General features: G+C 41.3%; 1 protein-coding gene and 1 pseudogene across 1 annotated transcript; both read left to right on the forward strand.

The window, feature by feature from the left end:
• Positions 1 to 2,223: 2,223 nt before the first annotated feature.
• Positions 2,224 to 10,171, forward strand: LOC136666075 (H-2 class II histocompatibility antigen, A-Q alpha chain-like; annotated as a pseudogene).
• A 4,236-nt stretch (positions 10,172 to 14,407) lies between these two features.
• LOC136666621 (H-2 class II histocompatibility antigen, I-E beta chain-like) lies at positions 14,408 to 19,733 on the forward strand. Its single transcript, XM_066644925.1, has 6 exons — positions 14,408 to 14,475; positions 15,618 to 15,896; positions 17,255 to 17,536; positions 18,865 to 18,978; positions 19,072 to 19,100; positions 19,191 to 19,733. The coding sequence occupies exons 1-5, from the start codon at positions 14,424 to 14,426 to the stop codon at positions 19,092 to 19,094; spliced, it is 750 nt and encodes a 249-aa protein (XP_066501022.1). The 5' UTR covers positions 14,408 to 14,423; the 3' UTR covers positions 19,095 to 19,100; positions 19,191 to 19,733.
• Positions 19,734 to 21,888: the final 2,155 nt, after the last annotated feature.

The raw sequence follows: 21,888 nt of genomic DNA on the forward strand, positions 1-21,888 counted from the left end.
ACAAACAGAACAAACGAACTAGACGAGGGATACGAAATAACATTACTTATAAACATGGGGAAGAGCAGGAAACAACAATATAGGAACGGGGCAAAGAAACAAGCAAGAGAGACGGGTAACAGCGAAGCGAGACACGAGGAAACAGGAAACAAACCACAGAGCAAACGAAATCTAACAAAGAAAGAAAGAAAGAAAATGACCGATACCAGGAAGTGAGGGAAGAGGGCTTAAATACATGAACTAACTAGACACACCTGACACAGATAACGAGGACAATTATAGAGAGGTGGAGCGAGTGAACATAAACAAAGCCATGTGAGGAGAAGGAAAACAACGAACAGAGCCACATGGAAGGAGGAAAACAAAGCAGAAAGTGTCAAGATGTGACAGACGCCCCCCCCCAAGACGCGCAACTCCCGGAGCGCAAAAAACGAGACTCTCCAGGAGCTGGCGCAGGAGGGGGCCAGAATAACAAGACAAAAAAAACGAAACTAGAAAAAACTCAGGATGGAAAAAGGGAACAAGGAACTAGACTTTAAACGGACATCGGACAGAACTAGAGAGAAGAGACGAAGATAAGGCAGGAGAAAACACACGTGACAAGACTGGGAACTGGACATGGGGTTTAGCTGTAGACTGGACAGGACTAGGCAGGGGAACAGGAACTATGACCTTAACAGGGACTGAGACGAACACGGTGACAGGGACCGGAATAGAAACAAAAACAGACAAAGGCACAGGGACAAGGACAGAGACAGGAACCAGAACAGGAATAGACATGGGAACAAATATAACTGGTGGGTGGTACCCAGGACTGGCATGTCTCTGTGGGACTGTCCAAGGTGCCAGCCTGGGTACAGTTCTGGGGATTGGCCTCGGAGTCCTTGGGGCCGGAGCCACAGTCACAGGCTTAGTAACGGCCGGAGCCACAGTCACTGGCTTAGAAACGGCCGGAGCCACAGTCACTGGCTTAGAAACGGCCGGAGCCACAGTCACAGGCTTAGAAACGGCCGGAGCCACAGTCACAGGCTTAGAAACGGCCGGAGCCACAGTCACAGGCTTAGAAACGGCCGGAGCCACAGTCACAGGCTTAGAAACGGCCGGAGCCACAGTCTCATGGGCAGAAACGGCCGAAGCCACCTTCATAGGGGCAGAAACGGCCGTAGCCAAAGTCACAGGAGTAGAAACGGCCGAAGCCACAGTCATGGAGATAGGAGTGGCTGAGGGAGCCGTACTAACGGAGACTGGAGACCCTGCGATGACGTCCACGAAGGCAGGCGGAACTGCGACGACGTCCACTGAGGCAGGCGGAACTGCGACGACGTCCACTGAGGCAGGCGGAACTGCGACGACGTCCACTGAGGCAGGCGGAACTGCGACGACGTCATCCACGGAGGCAGACGGAACTGCGACGACGTCATCCACGGAGGCTGGAGAACGTGCGACGACGTCCACGGAGGCAGAGGAATCTGCGCCGTCGTCCACGGAGACTGGAAAACGTGCGACGACGTCCACGGAGGCAGAGGAATCTGCGCCGTCGTCCACGGAGACTGGAGAACGTGCGACGACGTCCACGGAGGCAGAGGAATCTGCGCTGTCGTCCACGGAGACTGCAGAACGTGCGACGACGTCCACGGAGACAGAGGAATCTGCGCCGTCGTCCACGGAAACAGAAGAGGCGGGCGTCGCTCTTTCGAAGACAGGAGAGGCGGACGCCGCCTTCAAGGAGAGCTCCAGGCGTGCCATGAGGCCTGTAAGCTTCTCCTGGAGGTCAGGAGTGAGAGCAGAGCGTTGCTTAGGAACTGGGGTCCTAGCGACGACGTCCATGGAAACAGGAGGCCCTGCAGCGACGTCGTCCATGGAGACAGGCGCGGCCGTAGGCGCCGCGCTGAGGAAGACAGGCGCGGCCGTAGGCGCTGCGTTCAAGGAGACAGGCGCGGCCGTAGGCGCTGCGCTCAAGGAAACAGGCGCGGCCGGAGGCGCTGCGCTCAAGGAGACAGGCGCGGCCGGAGGCGCTGCGCTCAAGGAGACAGGCGCGGCCGGAGGCGCTGCGCTCAAGGAGACAGGCGCGGCCGGAGGCGCTGCGCTCAAGGAGACAGGCGCGGCCGGAGGCGCTGCGCTCAAGGAGACAGGCGCAGCCGGAGGCGCTGCGCTCAAGGAGACAGGTGCGGCCGGAGATGTTGCTCTTACGGGAGCAGGAGTTGACACGCCCAGCGAGGCAGGTGCTCGTGCTGCTCGCCGAGCACGAGTTTTGGATTTAGCGGGTTTGGGCGCACTCTCGAGGGACTTCTTTAACTTTAGGTCCTCCGGAGATGCGCCCCTGTTAGCCTCATCTCCCCTGTCCTGTGATCTGAGGCTAACAGCCCTTGTACATAACGCCCCCCCAAAAATCTCCCCGGACCTGAGGGGGTAATTCTCTGGAGCTGGGTCTTCAGCCTGTTTTCTCCTCCGGCTCCGTCGATTCCCGCTGGAGGAATCATTCGATTCATGAATCGAGTCTTCTGTTCGGGGGAAATGAACCGCACCGGAGATGAGCTGCAGCCGTTGACTCCACTCCGAAGCCGCCCTTAATGATCCACTGGATCTCTGCGGAACGGAGTCCGGCGAATTACTGCTCTCCTAAATGGGTAGTCCGTGCTAGCTGTGTCCTTGCGATCGGTCATTCTGTCAGGGTGGTGTGACGAGTAGATTCAGGGAGGCGGACACACTCGCTATAACACGGACTTTAATAAAGAACAAACAGATCAAACGAACTAGACGAGGGATACAAAATAACATTACTTATAAACATGGGGAAGAGCAGGAAACAACAATATAGGAACGGGGCAAAGAAACAAGCAAGAGAGACGGGTAACAGCGAAGCGAGACACGAGGAAACAGGAAACAAACCACAGAGCAAACGAAATCTAACAAAGAAAGAAAGAAAGAAAATGACCGATACCAGGAAGTGAGGGAAGAGGGCTTAAATACATGAACTAACTAGACACACCTGACACAGATAACGAGGACAATTATAGAGAGGTGGAGCGAGTGAACATAAACAAAGCCATGTGAGGAGAAGGAAAACAACGAACAGAGCCACATGGAAGGAGGAAAACAAAGCAGAAAGTGTCAAGATGTGACAGGTGGGTCCAGAGCCTACCTGGAATCATTGGGTGCAAGGCAATGTAAAATAAAAGAATTAAATTTAAAAATTAAAATGTAAATGAATAAATAAATAAATAAAAATGAATTTAGAAACCACATAATCAAATAAAGTTCAAATACATGAGCGCGATGGGACAGGGCTGGGGTTGTAAACCATGTAGATTCTAAAAGCTGCGTTGTGTTTTGGACCGATACGGTACGCGTTTTATCCAGTATTTTTGAGGTTAAGGCGGATGTTAGAGACAGACAGCTTCGCTCGTTTCCTCAGACAGAGGAGATGCTCCACGGCTCTTAAACAGAGAACGCGGTTATCATAGTTCATGTTTATCATATGGGAAGCCGAACACCTCAAAAGTCGGTCCAAATCGACGTACTCAGTTGAATGGCGCAGCGAGGACCAATCACCCGCGCCACTAACTGGACAGCGCTGCACGACCTGGGTGTTCGGCTTCCCATAGTCTCAGTCCCTCCTGCAGGGGCTTGTTGTGCGGCTGAAACTCTGGGAACTTACAGCTCTCTTTTTAAGGTCTTTATTTTAGCACCGTGTCCGGAGAAACTACACTTCATTTCCCTTCACATCTGTGATCAAAATAACGCTGACTGACTTTTAGAATCGAAGAATTTTTTTTATAAATAAAAATCACATTAGATAATTTCATATAAGATTAACAATAACAGGAATAAATTATTCTTACAGTGTAAGACAAATATAGAAGTCCTAAATAAGCAGACTGTTTTAAACACAGGACATAACAGCCAATCAATTGCAGCAGATGTGTTTTAACATAACTAACGATGAGACATCTGGACATATGAAAGAAATATGGTAATGAGGATGAGATGCTTTCACTTCAGGTGACAATGTAATTTAATAAAATATAGTACAGTGGAGGGTGGCACGATGGCGCAGCAGGTAGTGTCGCAGTCACACAGTTCCAGGGTCCTGGAGGTTGTGGGTTCGATTCCTGCTCAGGGTGACTGTCTGTGAGGAGTGTGGTGTGTTCTCCCTGTGTCTGCGTGGGTTTCCTCCGTGTGACTGTCTGTGAGGAGTGTGGTGTGTTCTTTCCGTGTCCACGTGGGTTTCCTCCGGGTGCTCCGGTTTCCTCCCACAGTCCAAAAACACATTGGTGACTCAAAAGTGTCCGTAGGTGTAAGTGAATGTGTGAGTGTGTGTTGCCCTGTGAAGGACTGGCGCCCCCTCCAGAGTGTATTCCCTCCTTGCGCCCAATGATTCCAGGTAGGCTCTGGACCCACCGCGACCCTGAATTGGATAAGCGTTTACAGATAATGAATGAATGAATGAATAGTACAGCGGTAATACAGTGTTTACGAAAAACATGGACAGATTGCCGCTGTTCAAAAAGCCCCTATCTTCTCTCTCTCTCTCTCTCTCTCTCTCTCTCTCTCTCTCTCTCTCTCTGTCTCTCTCTCTCTCTCCAGTGAAACACCAGGATCTCGCATTAACGTTCTGCTCGGACTCAGAGAGAGAGGAGATCTATGGACTCGATGGAGAAGAAAAGTGGCACGCTGATTTCAGTTTGGAGAAAGGAGTGATGACTCTGCCGCAGTTCGTAGATCCGACCTCCTCCTATGTAGAAGGAGCCTATGAGTCGGCTGTTAATGATGTAGAAATCTGCAGAAACAACTTGGTTATTAGTATAGAAGGTTATAATTACCCCTCAATACCCAAAGGTGAGACATGAGCGTGACTACCCCACACAATGTTCTCACAAGTAAATCAGACATATATCAGGGGCCCTGTGCCACCTAGCAACACCTTAGCAACAGCCGAACAACAACACAGCAACTAAAACCTGTCAAAAATACATCATAGTGTAATTCTGTGTGGTATTATCTTCATGTTTTATAATATATGTATATTATTGTTGGTATTTTAAGCTGTTAAATACTAAAGAGATAAAATGACCGTGATTAAAATGTTCATAGAGACACAAAAGAGGGGTTGCTCGTATTTAGTGATTTGTTTAAAAATATGCATTACATAGTTTTCATATCTTAAGTGGTGTATAGAGTGTAGAGAGTGTAATGCTTAACAAATCTGTCTAAACAAACACTATTTTATTTATGTGATGTGTAACAGGAAAAAGCTAATAGCTGTTAGTTGTATTTTACAGGTTTTTTAAGGTTTTAAGGAACACATAATATTTTAATAATAACATTACATCTTCAGAATCATTGTGATGCTGTAACAGAGAGAACAGACCCTCTGTTGGTGCTACTACAGGCTCAGCACTGCAGAAACTTCATTATGTAACAATTGGAGGAGGGTGGAACCTACCCCACCCCTCCTGTCGCCCTTGATTTCAGGACTGTGCTGTAAAAATGAATTACCCCAAAAAACAATCAATCAAACAATTCCAACCAATCTTAGCGTTCCTTTAAGTAAAATGAGAATTTATTTGTTGTTAATAGAATGTGTACCTTGTGTATGTAAGCTGTAAATAAACAGATATATTTATGTATATTAAAGTCAAGCTTATTTTAAACCTGAGATTTCACTGTATTCATATCTTGGGATTTTAAAATCATATTAAAATATTTTATACAAATTTTAATGTTCATATTTGATATTGATTAATTATTAATATTTTTACATAAAATATTCTTTAAATGTCTCAATTTGCGAATGTGATTTGCTTTGAATGATGAGAGTTATAGCTTTCATATGATTCCTACCTATAATTTATAAATAAATACAATTTGATAAATGCAAAATATTCATTTATTCATTGTAACCGCTTTTGAAATACAAGCATGATGTATTCTTTATGTTGCCTATATTTTATTGAACTTGTTTTTATTTGAATTCATTTGGAATTCTTAACTTCTGTAAATAATTACATGAATAACTTTACTCCTAGTTGCCCCTCAGAGTTCAGTCTACACCAAGAGCAGTGTACAGCTGGGCTCTAAAAACACCCTCATCTGTCACATCACTGGATTCTACCCTCCACATGTGGAAGTGTCCTGGACCAGGAACAATGTGAATGTGACGGATGAAGCCAGTCTCAGCAGATATTACATAAACACTGAAGATAGCACCTTTAAACTGGTCTCTACCCTGAGCTTCACTCCAGAGGAGGGGGACATCTAATCCTGCAGTGTGCAGCACACAGCCCTGGACAGAGCACTGACCAAAACATGGGGTGAGAGTTACACCTGATTATTAACCTGTGTCTGTTAGTGGATTTCAGTGATGGTGCCCATAGCCAGGTGTTGAAACGGACCACAGACCTGACCTGGGAATAAAGCTGGGACGGGACTGTTTTCCGGAGAGAATTTTCAAAAAGTATATGTTGAGAATGCTGTATATTTAAAAGATACTTGGTTACCTTTTTGCTCTTTGAAGTTATTTGATGCTGATTTTTGTTTGTTTTGCCCAGTCTTTGCTTTCAATGTTTAGGATTTTTTTTTATTTCCTTCTGGAGTTTTTCTTTGCTTCTGTTTAATTTTTTTGCTTCTGAATTCTGAAACAAATTTCACGTGTAGGAGGGTCTTAGAGGAAGGCGTTCACCTTGAATCTCCATTGGTCACTGATGGGTGCTCTGAACCCGCCTCTGGGACCTAACCACGCCTCACCCCGCCAGCCTTCAATTAAAAAAACCTAAACAATGAAAGCAAAGACTGGTGAAATACAAACAAAAATCAGTGTCAAATAACTGCAAAGAGCAAAAAGGTAACCAAGTGTGTTTTAAAAATATTCTTTAGATATATTTTTTCTGTTTTGCGTTCACAACATATACTTTCTGCTCCTGATTCTAGGAATTGTGCTTTCAGATTTAGTTTTGCTTTTGTAGAACTTTTGACACAAAATTCACTCCATAGTGATTTGGCTCAAATTGCAAAAGATTATTTTCAATGGGAAATTATACTTTTTTTCTTTTACTTTTTTTTTTATTTTAAAGTGTGTGTGTGTGAGAGAAAACAAATTGAAGTTATGTAATGTAGTGTATGTTGGGTATACACCGTGATATATGAATATATATTTGACATATATTTATATATTGTGTTTATAGCGTTGACCTTATTCAAACTCTTATGATTACTGATATTTGACTAATGATAGTAATTAAAGTTTATAATTGGCTTAAGCAATTAAAACGTTAATAATTAGTTTGAGAATGAATAATAGTCAAGCTAAGTGAGATCTTCAGGATTTTCAGACTTTTAATGAAAAGACTGTACACACTGTGATTTCAAATAATGCAAGTATTTATTAACAAAAAGATGAAGGATATTTACTTAACATAGCATAATCTTGAAACCTCATGGCATCAACGCAGGGGAAGCCGATTCGAATTTAAAGATAAGCTAGGCACTAGGACTTATGACTAATGTATCGCTACTGAGGTTTTAATTAGGGTATAAAATTTATCAAGGGACTTAATTAAACACCAGCTTCTGGAGAATGGATGAATTTAGCTTGCTTACTCTATGGCCGTTTACCGAGCCGTCGGGTCCCACGGGTTTGATCTCCGTGCTCCGGGTTTCGCCTCTCGTCCTCTCAGCGCTGTTGAAGGTAGGCTCGTTGAAAGGGAATTCCTTCCAGGGTGAGTCAGACACTCTTGGCCTTAGGCATGGCGACGTTGGCAGGGAGTTCCTTTTTCACGGAGGACCGCGGGCCTGGCTGGTCTTTTCCCCTGCGAAAGCGGAAGCGTCTTCAGAGTAGTTACCTCGTCGCTCGATTCTCCAGAAGTAGTGCCCTCAGAAGTCGGCTTATAACGCTAATATATCCGCTATCAACTAATCTAAAGGGGTGATATCTTATTCTGGCCACGAATACGTTTTACCTGCTTTGATCACTCGTGAGATTAAACTTAGATTGGGCGATAAAACCTAAACACGATTAAAAGAAAAGAAGGTATTCACTCGACGTATTCGTAGATTTCTTTCACACTAGCTAACTCAAGACGTCTCCTGGGAGCTTAGTGAGGTTCTTCAAAAGTATTTGTTCATTGGCGTGAAGAGGAGAAAACGTCTCGCTTGGAGAGGTTGGAGCTTACAGAAATAAAACAAAGAGAACGCGTAAAAGTGTTCAGAAGTAAGCGGAAGCGTAAGAGTAAGAGAACAAGAGAGTGTGTACAAGAGCTAGAAAAGAGATGATTGCAAGAGAAGAGTCGGCACCCTCTTTTCAAAGGTAGCGCGGTCACGCCTTATTGGGCGGTGTCCTTCCTTTGATTGGATCCGGGTCCGAGGCTCACGTGACTGGTTTCCCGAGAGAGGAGAGGGGGAAGGCGGGAATCAGAGAGATCCAGAAAGAATAAGATAGAAAATACGCGTATGCCGAAATTTCCTATACATGTTAGTGACAAATCACAATGAGTGTCCTGGATTATTAATATCAAACATCTACATAAAATTTTATTCTGGGTACGTCGTGCTTACGTCCCATTTACAATATTATGTTAGAAGATATTAATTTGTTTTCTTTAGTTAGGGACAGAAATTTTCTTTCATGATTGACAACAGTAATACACATCACTTCATTGGTTGATAGATGTTCATCTGGAGACAAAAGAGTGACACTCATACATATCATAGCGTACACATATTAATCAGCAATTTGATTAATTTTCGTTATTGTTTAGGCGACCTCGGGCGAGGCGTAGTTTCGCCAATGTCCACTTGGGGTCGCTGTTGATCCATGCTATTCGTCCTTTGCAGATGAGTCTCCAGGAGGTCAATGCAAGGTCAATTTTCTGGGGCCATCTGTTAGTTTTTACACGAGATGAGCTTCGCCTTTTAGGCGCCACGGCCATAAAACAGGATTATAACTCCCCACTTTGTTTGAAGTTCCTTTTTCTTAAAAGCATCATAAAAATGGGTTTGTTATCTGGCCGTAACCAGGCGTCCTTTGATGTAGACTTTAGGTGAGTTTGTGTGTGTGTTTTAAAACGGGTCTGCGCACACACATACAATCCTGTGGAATGTTGAATTCTGTTGCAAACGAAAATCCTTGTTAGAGTGGAGAGTTTTTCACTCAGAATTCTTCATTTCTCGATCCATACTCCACTACAGTAATAACATAATTTTGGGAGTAGAACCACGCCAGAACTCTTCCTCTCAGTCCTATATATACCCCGCAAATTCACATAATTTCCGCGTCGGACAAACTTGCTTCATTTGGTTCAGTTTCGCTACGTCAGCTTCCTCCTCTGCACTGGGTCATTTCTGCTGATCTCCATATTTGGAGCCGTGTTCGGCCATTATCAAGTCCCCCAAGCCTCCTGTTTTTCCCTTTCTCCGGCTAAACAGCTATGGGACTGCCCGGTATTTGAAGTTACGTTCAGCAGTTGTCGTGCCTGCAAACCGCTTCGACTGTTCTATGCTCTGCAGTCTTACCCGCTCTAGATCGGTGCTCTGCTCTCCTTCTTCTCCTTCAACTGCAACCGGCCTCCTGAGTGACCTGCCTCAGACGCTGGCTCAGTGTGTGAGTGGTCGAAAATGCCCATGAAGTGGCAGAGGCCTCAAGTTAATTCTTCCATTTCATCTTTAACGCTGCAGCATTTATGTTCTGTATCAGAAAATTCAGAGTTCAAATCTGGCTAAAATGTAAAATGTTCATGTGAGGTGTAATGTCCTTGCTATCAGTCATTTACTGTAATGTTCTTGTAATGTTTAATTTGCCAGAAATCATCTTCACTGCAACTGAACTCTCTGTGTGTGTGTGTGTGTGTGTGTGTGTGTGTGTGTGTGTGTGTGTGTGTGTGTGTTACAGATGTACAGGTGTCTCTCCCCGGTGTTGGAGCGTCTGTGTTCTGTGGAGTGGGGTTGGCTGGAGGACTGCTGGGTATCGCTGTGGGAACTTTCTTCCTCATCAAAGGAAACAACTGTAACTGAGAATCAGACTCTAACTGTAAACTGTCAGTGATGTGATTGTGTGTTTTCTCTGAACCCTGCAGTTTGATAAACGTTCTATAATTAGTCTTTATTCAGTTTTACAGTCTAATGTCATCAAACATCTACAAACATTAAAAACCTACTAAAGTAAACTGAGACTTAAATGATGTTTTTCTGTTACATATTTTAATGTTATATCATGAGCTAAAAATATTATTTTTTTTAACTAAAGTAAATAAAAGACTAATAGTGTGTCTGTGTTGAATTAATCTTTGTTTACTAAGGGTTTTTCTGTAAGCTGATGATTGGAAAGAAATCTGCAGTTCATTATGCAGTTAAAATCAAATGTAAAATAGACAAAAAAAATACATTTAAGTGTTGATTCAATAAAAAAGGGGGATAATTTTCATTTTATATACAAATACATCTCAATAAATTATAATATCACAAAGTTAATTTTTTTCTGTAATTTAATTCAAAAAGTGAAACTCATACTCACACATTCACTCACACACTCACACCTATGGACACTTTTGAGTCGCCAATCCACCTACCAACGTGTGTTTTTGGACTGTGAGAGGAAACCGGAGCACCCGGAGGAAACCCACACAGACACAGGGAGAACACACCACACTCCTCACAGACAGTCACCCGGAGGAAACCCACACAGACACAGGGAGAACACACCACACTCCTCACAGACAGTCACCCGGAGGAAACCCACGAAGACACAGGGAGAACACACCACACTCCTCACAGACAGTCACCAGGAGGAAACCCACGCAGACACAGAGAGAACACACCACACTCCTCACAGACAGTCACCCTGAGTTGGACTCGAACCCACAACTTCCAGGTCCCTGGAGCTGTGACAGAGACATTACCTGCTGCTCCACCGTGCCGCCCTCAGTACAAACACAGTGATCTATTCCAAATTTTTATTTATTTAAATGTTGATGATTATGGCTCACAGCCAGTGAAAACCCAAAAGTCATTATCTCAGAAAATTAGAATGTTATATAAGACCAATTTAAAACTGATTTTAATAGAGAAATGTTGTTCTATTGAGAAGTATGTAGAGTGTATGAACTCAGTACTTGGTCTGGGCTCCTTTTGATGAATCACTGCTTCAGTGCAGCGTGGTGTGGAGGTGATCAGTCTGTGATACTGCTGAAGTGTTATGGAAGCTCAGGTTCCTTTTATAGAGACCTTCAGCTCATCTTCATTGGGTCTGGTGTCTCTCATCTTCCTCTTGACAATACCTTATAGATTCTGGTAACAATTCAAATCACAGCCCACTAATTACAGAGTATATAGCTGTTCAGTAAGCCATAAGATAAAATAAGTACTGAGTAAGTAAAGGGTATGATACAGAAATATGGGGTTATTACTGGTATCTTACAAATACTTTACAAATAAGGAACGTAAATTATAATTAGTCAGCGATGTTCATACAATGCCTCAGCACATATCGGCTAAACAGTGTAAAATATCTCTGAAGTGTGTGATGATGATGACTGTGGTAAATCAAAGCACAGTGAAACTCTGCTAGTGTCTGTAATGAAAGTATCTGACCACGTCCTTCTCTGTAGGTGCACTGTAAATAATGTTAAAGGATCTATAATTACATTCAGAAACACAGAGAATTCAAAATAGAAGCTGCATTCCTTATTTATAAAAAAAGACAGTAATAGTCACTTACATAAACTGCCGTAATTAAAATTTTCTAATCTATAATTATGCTCAGAAGTACAATGGATTTGTGCTTTATTTGTAAAGTGTTTATAAGACACTCAGTAATAACCATATAATTCTAGTATCATGCCCTTTACTAACTTACTATGTACTTACCTAGTAATTAGTGGGCTGTAATTTAAAGTGTTACCTTGTTAGTTGTGGCAGTGTGGACAGGGGCCAAGTCCTGCTGGATAATGAAATCCACATAAAACTTGTCAGCAGAGGGAAGCCTGAAGTGCTCTAAAATGTCTTGGTAGACAGCTGCGCTGACTTTAGACTTGATTGAACACAGTGGACCAACACCAGCAGACGACACGGCTCCCCACACCATCACTGATTTTGGAAACTTCACACTAGACTCCAGCAGCTTGGGAATTAGGACATTAGGACTTTGGACACTGAGCCACAGTCCAGTCTTTGTCTCCTTGGCCCAGGTGAGACTCTTCTGCCGTTGTCTCTGGGTCAGTAGTGGCTCGACACAAGGAATGCGACAGTTGTAGCCCATGTCCTGGATGTGTCTGTGTGGTGGCTCTTGAAGCACTGACTCCAGCAGTGTCCACTCCTCATGAATCTCCCCCACATTTGTGAACAGCCTTTTCTTCACAATCCTTTCAAGGCTGAGGTTTTCCCTGTTGCTGGTGCGCCGTTATTCTAATTTTATGAAATAATGACTTTAGGGTTTCATTGGCTGTGAGCCGTAATGATCAACATTTAAAAAATAAACACTTGAAATAGGTTACTCTGTTTGTAATGAATCTATAGTTTTCACTTTTTGAATTGAATTACTGAAATAAATTAACTTTTTGTGATATTCTAATTTATTGAGATACACCTGTATACACACACACACACACACACACACACGCATGTAATTTGTGGGGCTATGTTCACTCTCAAGTTCTATTATATTTACATTGTGTTCATCAGATTTAATTTCCAGCAGTTTATTTTCACTTGAGTTAAAAGTAGATGAAGTGGTATTATTAATGTTAGATTATGAGAGATTCAAAAATTAAAAAAATTAAGTTGGTGCCAAATTTCATATTTTAAGGATTTCTTATTTTAAAACTCTATTTCCTCAGGTTTAAACCCCATTTGAGAGGTTTCATCACTTACGCTGTGGAACATTTCATTTGTAAATAGTAAATGTGTGTAATTATAAGGCAATACAGTATTCATTGTGTTTGCCCCTAAATAAAATGGCAGTGTCCTTGTTGTGAGTGAATGATTCAATTCAATTTCAACTTTATTGTCATTATATAAGTACGGGGGTACACAGTATAACTAAATGCTAATGATATAATGAATGAATGAATTCAGTAGCTGCAGCTGTAGAGAGGTGTGTGATATTAGGGTCATGACCCCAAACACAAGGCTATAGTTCTGCTGAAATGCTGTGGTTTCAGGGCAAACCACTCACTTCTGCTTTTGCTTTGTTTCTGACCGGCTTTGTCTTTAAAGAGAACATACTCTTCTCCACAGTGGAACACAGTTCTGTTTCTTAATGAAGCCTCTATGATCTTTTTTGGTCCAAACCCCAAGAGACCCACAGCATTCTCCCCCTGTGTAAACACCCCTGTTCAGAACGCCCTCTTTCAGTCATTGTGATGTGAAACTGTTAGGGATTTCTTCATCATATATTTGTTAGACTGTTAGACCTTAAATAGTGTGTGTCTTATCAAATAATGTCCAATCCACTGCATTTACCACAGCTGGACTCCAATCATGGCATAGAGATATCTCAAAGATGATCAAGAGACATGGAAGGCCCCCAAAGCTAAATGTCCATGCACATTTTTATTTTTTCTTTTATAACACATTTTCAAAGAAAACCTGTTTTCACTTTGTCATTATGGGAAAAAAAAACGTATTACATTTTTTTTTTTATTTTAACACAAGGCCTCAACATAACAAAATGAACATGACACTGATCAGCTAACAAATACAGCTGAAGGTGACCAGACTAACATTCACTGACGTCATGTGATGTACCAGAACTGACTGAGAGCTTTTAAAATACTTAAAGAAAATGTTCTTCACAGTAAATCCAGACAAACTGAGGCTAACACCCATTTCAAGCTGTATGGTGTCAAATAAAGACCAAACTAATTAGTTAACAACACTGAAAACTAGCTTTGCCCAAAAAATGTTTTCTTTGATGTTTAGTACCATGTTGATGCAGTTATTTCTAGACTCCTTGCGTACACCCAGCCCCTGTTTGGGTGAGTGGACAGACGGAATGTTATTTCACTGCAAGTTGTACTTGTATATCTTTGTATGTGACAAATAAATTGAATCTGAATCTGACTCCTAACTGTAAGTGTCATTTGAATAATGGAACAGCCTTGCATTAGTTTATTACTCAGTCACAGTCAACAGCTCTAAAAATGTTAAACACACGCATGTACATAACAGGTAGGTTAACATAATAGGTTAACGCTAATATAACAGAAGATTTTTTTTTATTTTCAATATTACACAGATTTGTGCACAGCTTTGGCAGTTGTCATTGCTTAACTATGAAGTCGCCTGGACAGATGCTTTTCTGCCTCTGCCTAGTAACCAGTGATGAAGTGGTGTATCAGACTCTGATTGATTGATGAACTGAGCTGTGTGTGTGAACTGGAACCCTCTCTCTCTGAAACTCTCTCAGTTGTTGGAAACAGATCGAGGTGAAAATGAACCTGAGTCTGCAGCTGCTGCTCCTCCTGACTCTGACCGTCAGAACAGGTGTGTTTATACTTATACTTATCTGAGTAGTTTTATTTGAATTATATGCGTGTAACACACAGACTTTTATCTGGAGTGTAAATGTGCTTTGCACTGAGCTTTTATAGACTTCATATAAAATAAACATGAATACAGTTGTAACGGTTTGTTATCAGTGAAGTTATCAGTGTGTGGAGAGGCGTCTGGAAGAACACACTGAAGTGAACAGGTGAAGACTGGATTTAAAATGTCTAATTATGCACAATATATTTCAAGAAGTCATTCAGGGAAATGTAATTAATCTGAAAGGTGGAACTGTGTTGATGTAAAAAAGATTAATTTAAATTAGTTTAAAATGTATTATAAGTTTATAGATATTTTTATTTAATAAAAATTCAGAACAAATTTAAGAATAATGCTAATCGTAGCTATTATTTATGACTGAGTAAATGTGTCCCAGAGTTCTCTGAATCACAAAGGGAACAAATTCATCTGCACAATGTGATTTGTTGATTTTAATCAACAAATTTTAATCAAAGCTACTTTTTGTAAAAATAAGAGGTCGTCTCTTCTCCATGTGCTGCTCCCCAGTCGGTTTACACTGGAAAACGTGCACTGTAGTGTCACTGTAAGACATGATCTCTCTCTCTCTCTCTCTCTCTCTCTCTCTCTCTCTCTCTCTCTCTCTCTCTCCTCACGAAAGAAAAACGGCAAATACAAATGTTGAAAATCATGAAAAAGAGATGAGGATGTTGCTGTATTCCTGCTCCATAGGGGGGTAACACTGACTTATTTTTGCTGTTACAGTTACATTATTTAAGGTGGAACTAACTCTAAATTCAGGAGAGTGCTAACTGCATGAAAGTAAACACAGAGCGAAAGTGCTACAAAACTAAACAGCTCGAGTTACACATGAGTTTCTGTGGAAATTCAGACAGTGAATAAACACTTACAGATAATTTACACTTCAGACACCAACAAACAACAGTTGTTTTCCTCCTCAAACACATTGTTCCACCTTAAAAAAAACTTCTGGACATAAATAAACCAGAGAACAGCATATTCCCACTATCGTAGATGCTGCTTATATACAGTATACATGTTTATATGATTTTCTTACACAGACTTAATTGTTACTGTAAATATTTATTTTTTCTCTCCAGCGCTGACAGGTGGATATTATCATTATGATACAGATGAATGTCTCTCCAGTTCATCAGATCTGACTGATGTGGAATATATTAGTACAAGCTATTTCAATAAGGATCCGTATGCACGGTTTAACAGCACCGTGGGGGAGTATGTCGGCTTCACTGAGTTCGGAGTGAAACAAGCGAAATACTGGAACAGCGGTCCTTACCTCGAACAGATGAGAGGTGAAAAGGACAGATACTGCAAACACAACCTGGAGATTGATTTCTCCGTTGTTCTGGAGAATGCAGGTGAGAATGAAACAGTGCAGCTCAGAAACAACTGAACCACCACTGACCCGTTCATTTACACTCAGCTCTGAACACATCTTTAACACACACTTTAACACCACTCTGCTGTTCCTTAATCTTACAAAATAAGTTTAGTGTAAAATTTCACTTTCTCTCTTTCAGTTTGTCTTGTGTAAATACAGATGATTAATAAGATTCATTAGATTCATATGAATTATATAAACAAATAACACTAAATGTGATCATTGGTTTTGTTGCTTAAAATATTTCTGTTCATCCTGTTTTAATTTTTATTTCATTGGCGCGGATGATAAAAATACTAACAGATCACATAAGTAGTTTTAACATAACTATCTCTAAAGATTATGTTTATAATTTTCCAGTCTTAGATGAACTCATTAATTTTGTACACTAAACTTATAATAAAATAAAATGAAATTAAATATGTGGAAAAACGGGCGGCACGGTGGTGCAGCAGGTAGTGTCGCAGTCACACAGCTCCAGGGGCCTGGAGGTTGTGGGTTCGATTCCCGCTCCGGGTGACTGTCTGTGAGGAGTTGGTGTGTTCTCCCCGTGTCCGCGTGGGTTTCCTCCGGGTGCTCCGGTTTCCTCCCACAGTCCAAAAACACACGTTGCAGGTGGATTGGTGACTCGAAAGTGTCCATAGGTGTGAGTGTGTGAGTGAATGTGTGTGTGTCTGTGTTGCCCTGTGAAGGACTGGCGTCCCCTCCAGGGTGTATTCCCGCCTTGCGCCCAATGATTCCAGGTAGGCTCTGGACCCCCCGCGACCCTAAATTGGATAAGCGGTTACAGATAATGGATGGATGGATGGATGTATTAGATTTTAAAAATGAATGGACAATGCCTTTAATTAACCCATTAGACCTTCATGGATGTTAGTTCTGGGATTGCAGGTTACAGTCTGTAATTAGGAATGATCAGAAGAGTTAAAATGCTAACTAAAGCGTATAGAGCAGGAGACAGTCATAGAGTCATTAATGACATCATGTGTCACATTAAAAAAAGTGATTATGTGTAAAATATTAAATGTAAGGGATAATGTAATGTATCAGATATCTTAATGTATCAGAAAAATCCAGTGAGAATTTGGGTTAATTTACACAGTTCTGTAACGTGAACACACACATAGAACACTGTCTGAATGTGAACTGTGCAAAGTGGATATATTTTAGGAATCACATCATCAGTTGGTTCACTGAGATTACGAAAGACATCTGAGAATACGCCTTGCTGAAAATACCTGTCTATTTAGTCCTGTTCTGTTTGATTGCACTAATAATAACACACAAATATGAATATCTTCTTAAGGTATTGGTCATATCTCTGGTGTTTTGCAGTGAGGCCGAGGGTGGAACTCAATGCAGAACAGCAGCCCAGTGGTGCGCACATGTCCATGTTGATGTGCAGCGCGTATGACTTCTACCCTCAAGCCATCGATGTGTACTGGCAGAGAGACGGTAAAAAAGTTACCACTGATGTGACCACAACTGAGGAGCTGGCTGATGGAGACTGGTACTACCAGGTCCACTCTCACCTGGAGTACACCCCCAGATCTGGAGAGAAGATCTCCTGTGTGGTGGAGCACGCCAGTTTCTCAGAACCTATGGTCTACGACTGGGGTGAGGACAGAATGAGATTATCACACACTTTAAAACCTGTTTAATACTGAACCACTTCATGCTCATGAGCTGTTTGAGCAGCAATTTATCCAGGATGTGCTTGTGAAAAATTGCTAAATACATAGTACAGTTCAGGAAGTGCTTCACGAAGGGGTTTCTCACACTTGAATAATCTCTGGTGGTCCATAATGGTCTTAGGTCAGCTGTTTTATTTATTTACACAGACACAGGGAGAACATGTTAACTCCACCCAGAGGCTACTCAGTGATGCTCAAAGCAGGTGTGTCTCTTTATTGTCACTTAGAAACAAAACATTCTTACAAAGCTTCACTAGTTCACTCATGAGCGAAGAATTTTAAAATATAAAGCTTAGAATAGAATAGAAAGACTTTATTGTCATTATACACAGCATACACAGTATACATAGTACAACAAAATTGGAAGGTACCAGATTCCTGGGATAAATACTGAATCTATTTTTATTTTATATAAGTGGCGTAACACAGGCGTAGACCCTCAAACACTGGCGTTGAAAAGTTCTGATGGACCTTTTCTAGAGATAAATAGGTGAACACTGAGGTGGAGAATATTGAGTACCTGTGGTTTAAGGGTTAAAGTGGAAATAAAGCTTGGGTGAGAAGTAGACTGTAAATATGACGGCGTGTTAATGAAAAATCTGAACCAGAGCAGTAATCATTTTTTAAGGTTTAAAAATACAATATTAAAGTTATTACCCAAAGAACAATGAATGAATGAGTGACTTCTGCTACAGTTCCTGATATTATTGATTTAAAATCTTGTTTCTGCTTTGTTTTTGGCCTGTGCAGCGATACAGCATCATTTAAGTAGAACTACTGGCCTGTGTTTGGGGCATGTCCCTAATATTACACACTTCTCTACAGCTGCAGCTATTGAATTATTAGTCACTCACAAGTTGGAAATAGCCTTTTCATTTAGGAGTAAATGCAAATTCAGGAGTTGGGCTCGGCCCCTTAGTTCCAGTGAAAGGAACTCTTAATGCCTCACAATACCAAGAGATTCTGGACAATTTCATGCTTTGTGTCTGACCTCATTAATGCACTTCTGGAAAAATGGTCAATAATTCTCATAAACACGCTCCTAAATCTTGTAGAAAGTCTTCCCAGGAGAGCTGAAGCTGTTATAGCTGCAAATGGTGAGCCGACATCATTTTAAACCCTGTGGATTAAGAATGGGACGTCACTCAAGTTTATATGCGTGCGAAGGCAGATGAGGGAATATTGTGTACCTTGATTTCTTCAGAAGTAGTTTAGATTAAATACAAATATTAAACATCTGTGTTTCCTCAGATCCTTCTCTTCCTGAGTCTGACAGGAATAAGATCGCTATCGGAGCATCAGGGCTGGTGCTGGGGCTCATCCTCTCAGCTGCTGGATTCATCTACTACAAGAAGAAATCCTCAGGTGAGTGGAGATTACAGAGTTTAACTGATATTCATTAATCTGGAGGTTTAATGTATTAATATAATTCACTGTGTGATTATTAATGTGTTTCAGGGCGGATCCTGGTGCCGAGTTAAGAGCTGGTAAGAGCTGCACTGCGGTTTTAATCTTCAGTTTGAAGTGATCAGTTAAAGTGAGTGTAACACTGAGCTGTTTTCTCTGAACTGCTGCAGGTTCTGGAGCTGAGCTGGAGACTGAGGTGGAGGAGCAGTGGAGTCCATTACACAGCTTTAATCACTTGTATCAGAGAGATAATATCAACTCTGTTATTGCTATGAAACCATCAAAAACAAATACAATTTTCTGTCTGGGTTTGATTTTTCTTCTTTTCATGTGAAGGTGAGTGTGTTTTGGGGGTGGCTCAATACAAATGACTCTGAGGATTTTAATGAGTTAATGGACTGTTTTAGAAGATTTGATTGTACACTGGAGCCTGTTACTGTCCCTGTGATTGTACCCTCAAGAGAAAATTTTCTGTACCCTTAATTACCTTCAATTAGGGAACATCATTTTATCATATTCCAATTAAAGTGTAGATTTTAAAATTGTGTTGATTTCATTCGCCTCATTTCATCTCCAGGACTTTTATTATATTATTTTATTTTACACAGTTCTTGAGAAATTATACCAGACCGTTCCTTTTTTATTAAGCCTAAAGCTTTTTACTGTTATTAGGAATCAGGCTACGATCAGAAAAAAATGTTTATGGTTTTATTTGTCCAACATTAAGAAGTAATGTTTTACATATTTGTGTTTCACTGATTTCAATAAACACTTCTTAATTATTATTTCTAGAAATTGTATTTTTAATTCCAAGGTCATGACCAGCATGCAGTCCATTAGTTAACAATGTTCACTAGAGCAATGTTGTCTGCTTTTATTAATAAACAGAAACATTTACAGAATAGTATCTTTATCTAGAGACAGTCAAGTAAAGTTTGCTTCATCTGCACCTAAAAGTGCCACTTCTGAATAAAGGCAGACTTCATTAAAGGTATAGTTCATGATTATAATAAAAAAACACTTTTTTAGACAATGGTGAGACTCCAAACGCTGAAAAGCACAAACCGAGATGAGGATGTTGCTCTATTCCTGCTCCATAGGGGGGTAATAGGTGTCTTCACTTAAGGTGGAAATGTCTCCAGACTCAGGAGATGGCTAACTGCATTAGCGACTGAGCTACAAAAAATAAACAACTCCAGTTACAAATGACTTTCTGTGGGAGTTCAAACTGTGAATAAAAAACTTTCAGATAATTTACATTTTAACCATAAACTGTCATTTTTTTTTCCTCAAACACATTGTTCCACCTTAAAAACACATTGTTCCAACTTAAAAACTCTGAGCTTAGAACTGAGTTTCCCCATGATCACAGACATTCCCTTTAAAAGATATATATATATATACTTACCAACACATCATTATTAATGACTGTCCAGTGCCATGTAATTAGTTCCCAGAACATTTTTTGTAGAACAGGGCCAGGGCTATGAACTTCACATGAAATCTCATGATTTCAATGACCTTTGATGTGTCAGCAGTATTTTTCTGATTTCATACATTGTGAAGTTTTTCTGAAAGTCTATTCACACGTTTATGAAACACAGTATATAGAGGTGTAAGTAACACTTTAAAACTTAATGTTACTTTATGCCATGCTCCATTTTAATTTTTCCTAGAGACTGATAATGCATCAAGACTCTTGCTCTGCCATTGGCTGACAGTGAAGGAGGTCTAATCCCAGTGGGGACTTTTCTGAAACACTCTGCTCTGTGGTTGTTGCTTCATTTGATTTGATGCGAGTCTCTTGTGAAAACTGTCAGCAAAAATTGAGACGCTATGATAAAGCCTGTTATTCGTGTCATTTACGGCTCAAAATCATCTCAACAGATAAATTACAAGGAACATGCATCAAGCTCCAAAAGCTGTTGCTCATGACGGAGAAAAGTGTAAGAATCTGGCTGAGAAACAGTAGCAGACCTGATTAATTTTAATGTGCGATTATTTGTCGCTGTACAACGTACAAAGAAACGTGTCTTCTGCATTTAACCCATCTGTGGCAGTGAACACACACACACACACACTAGTGCATTAGGGGCTGTGAACACACCCAGAGCGGCAGGAGCAGTTGTGGGTTCGGTGCCTTGCTCAAGCCGTGGATTGAGGGAAGAGGACAGGGCTGTTCACAGTGCTGCTTCACTCCCACCTCCACTCACAAAATTCCAGATTCTTACTGTGTATGTGGCAGGTGCCTGACTGCTTAATTTATATATTTCCTCTTGACACTTAGCCCATAACACAAGGGAGGGCCTAAACCAGAAGAAAAATTTGGCCCCAATAATACAGAAGTCTATTTAAAAAAATATAAAGACCAACTCCAGCCTTGTACTGCATAATCCTGTGGTGTCTCTGCTCTGATTATATCATTAGCTAATATTCAATCATATCTTAATCAGGAAAAACTGAGGACTGCATCTCTGAAATCCTGGTAACCTCCTGACCATGTGCCCCTTCCTCTCCACACAACATTCACCATGATGCTGGAATATGTGGGTGTCTGTTAACCAGAGCAACACATCTGGGCTGTTAGTGCTCTCCTTCAAGTGTGTTGAGCTCCTGTGGTGCAGTTATGTTAGCAGCAGTTTGAAAAGAAGCAGTGGAGAGTCACGTGTCTTAGCTGTCTTCACACTCACAGCAGCAGCATCATGAAACTAAAAGAGATGCTGATGATTGGTGAATTTAGGGGAAAAATAACAATAATCAATGCATAAATTATTTCTGTCTTTCACCAGTGTAGTCAACGGATTTCTGGACGTCAGCTGAGGTGAACTCGTGGCTCTGTGATGGTGGAATGTATTTTTTCTGCTCGTC

The sequence above is a fragment of the Hoplias malabaricus genome, chromosome 14, assembly GCF_029633855.1.
Source record: "Hoplias malabaricus isolate fHopMal1 chromosome 14, fHopMal1.hap1, whole genome shotgun sequence".
In the NCBI taxonomy this organism is placed as follows: Eukaryota; Metazoa; Chordata; class Actinopteri; order Characiformes; family Erythrinidae; genus Hoplias; species Hoplias malabaricus.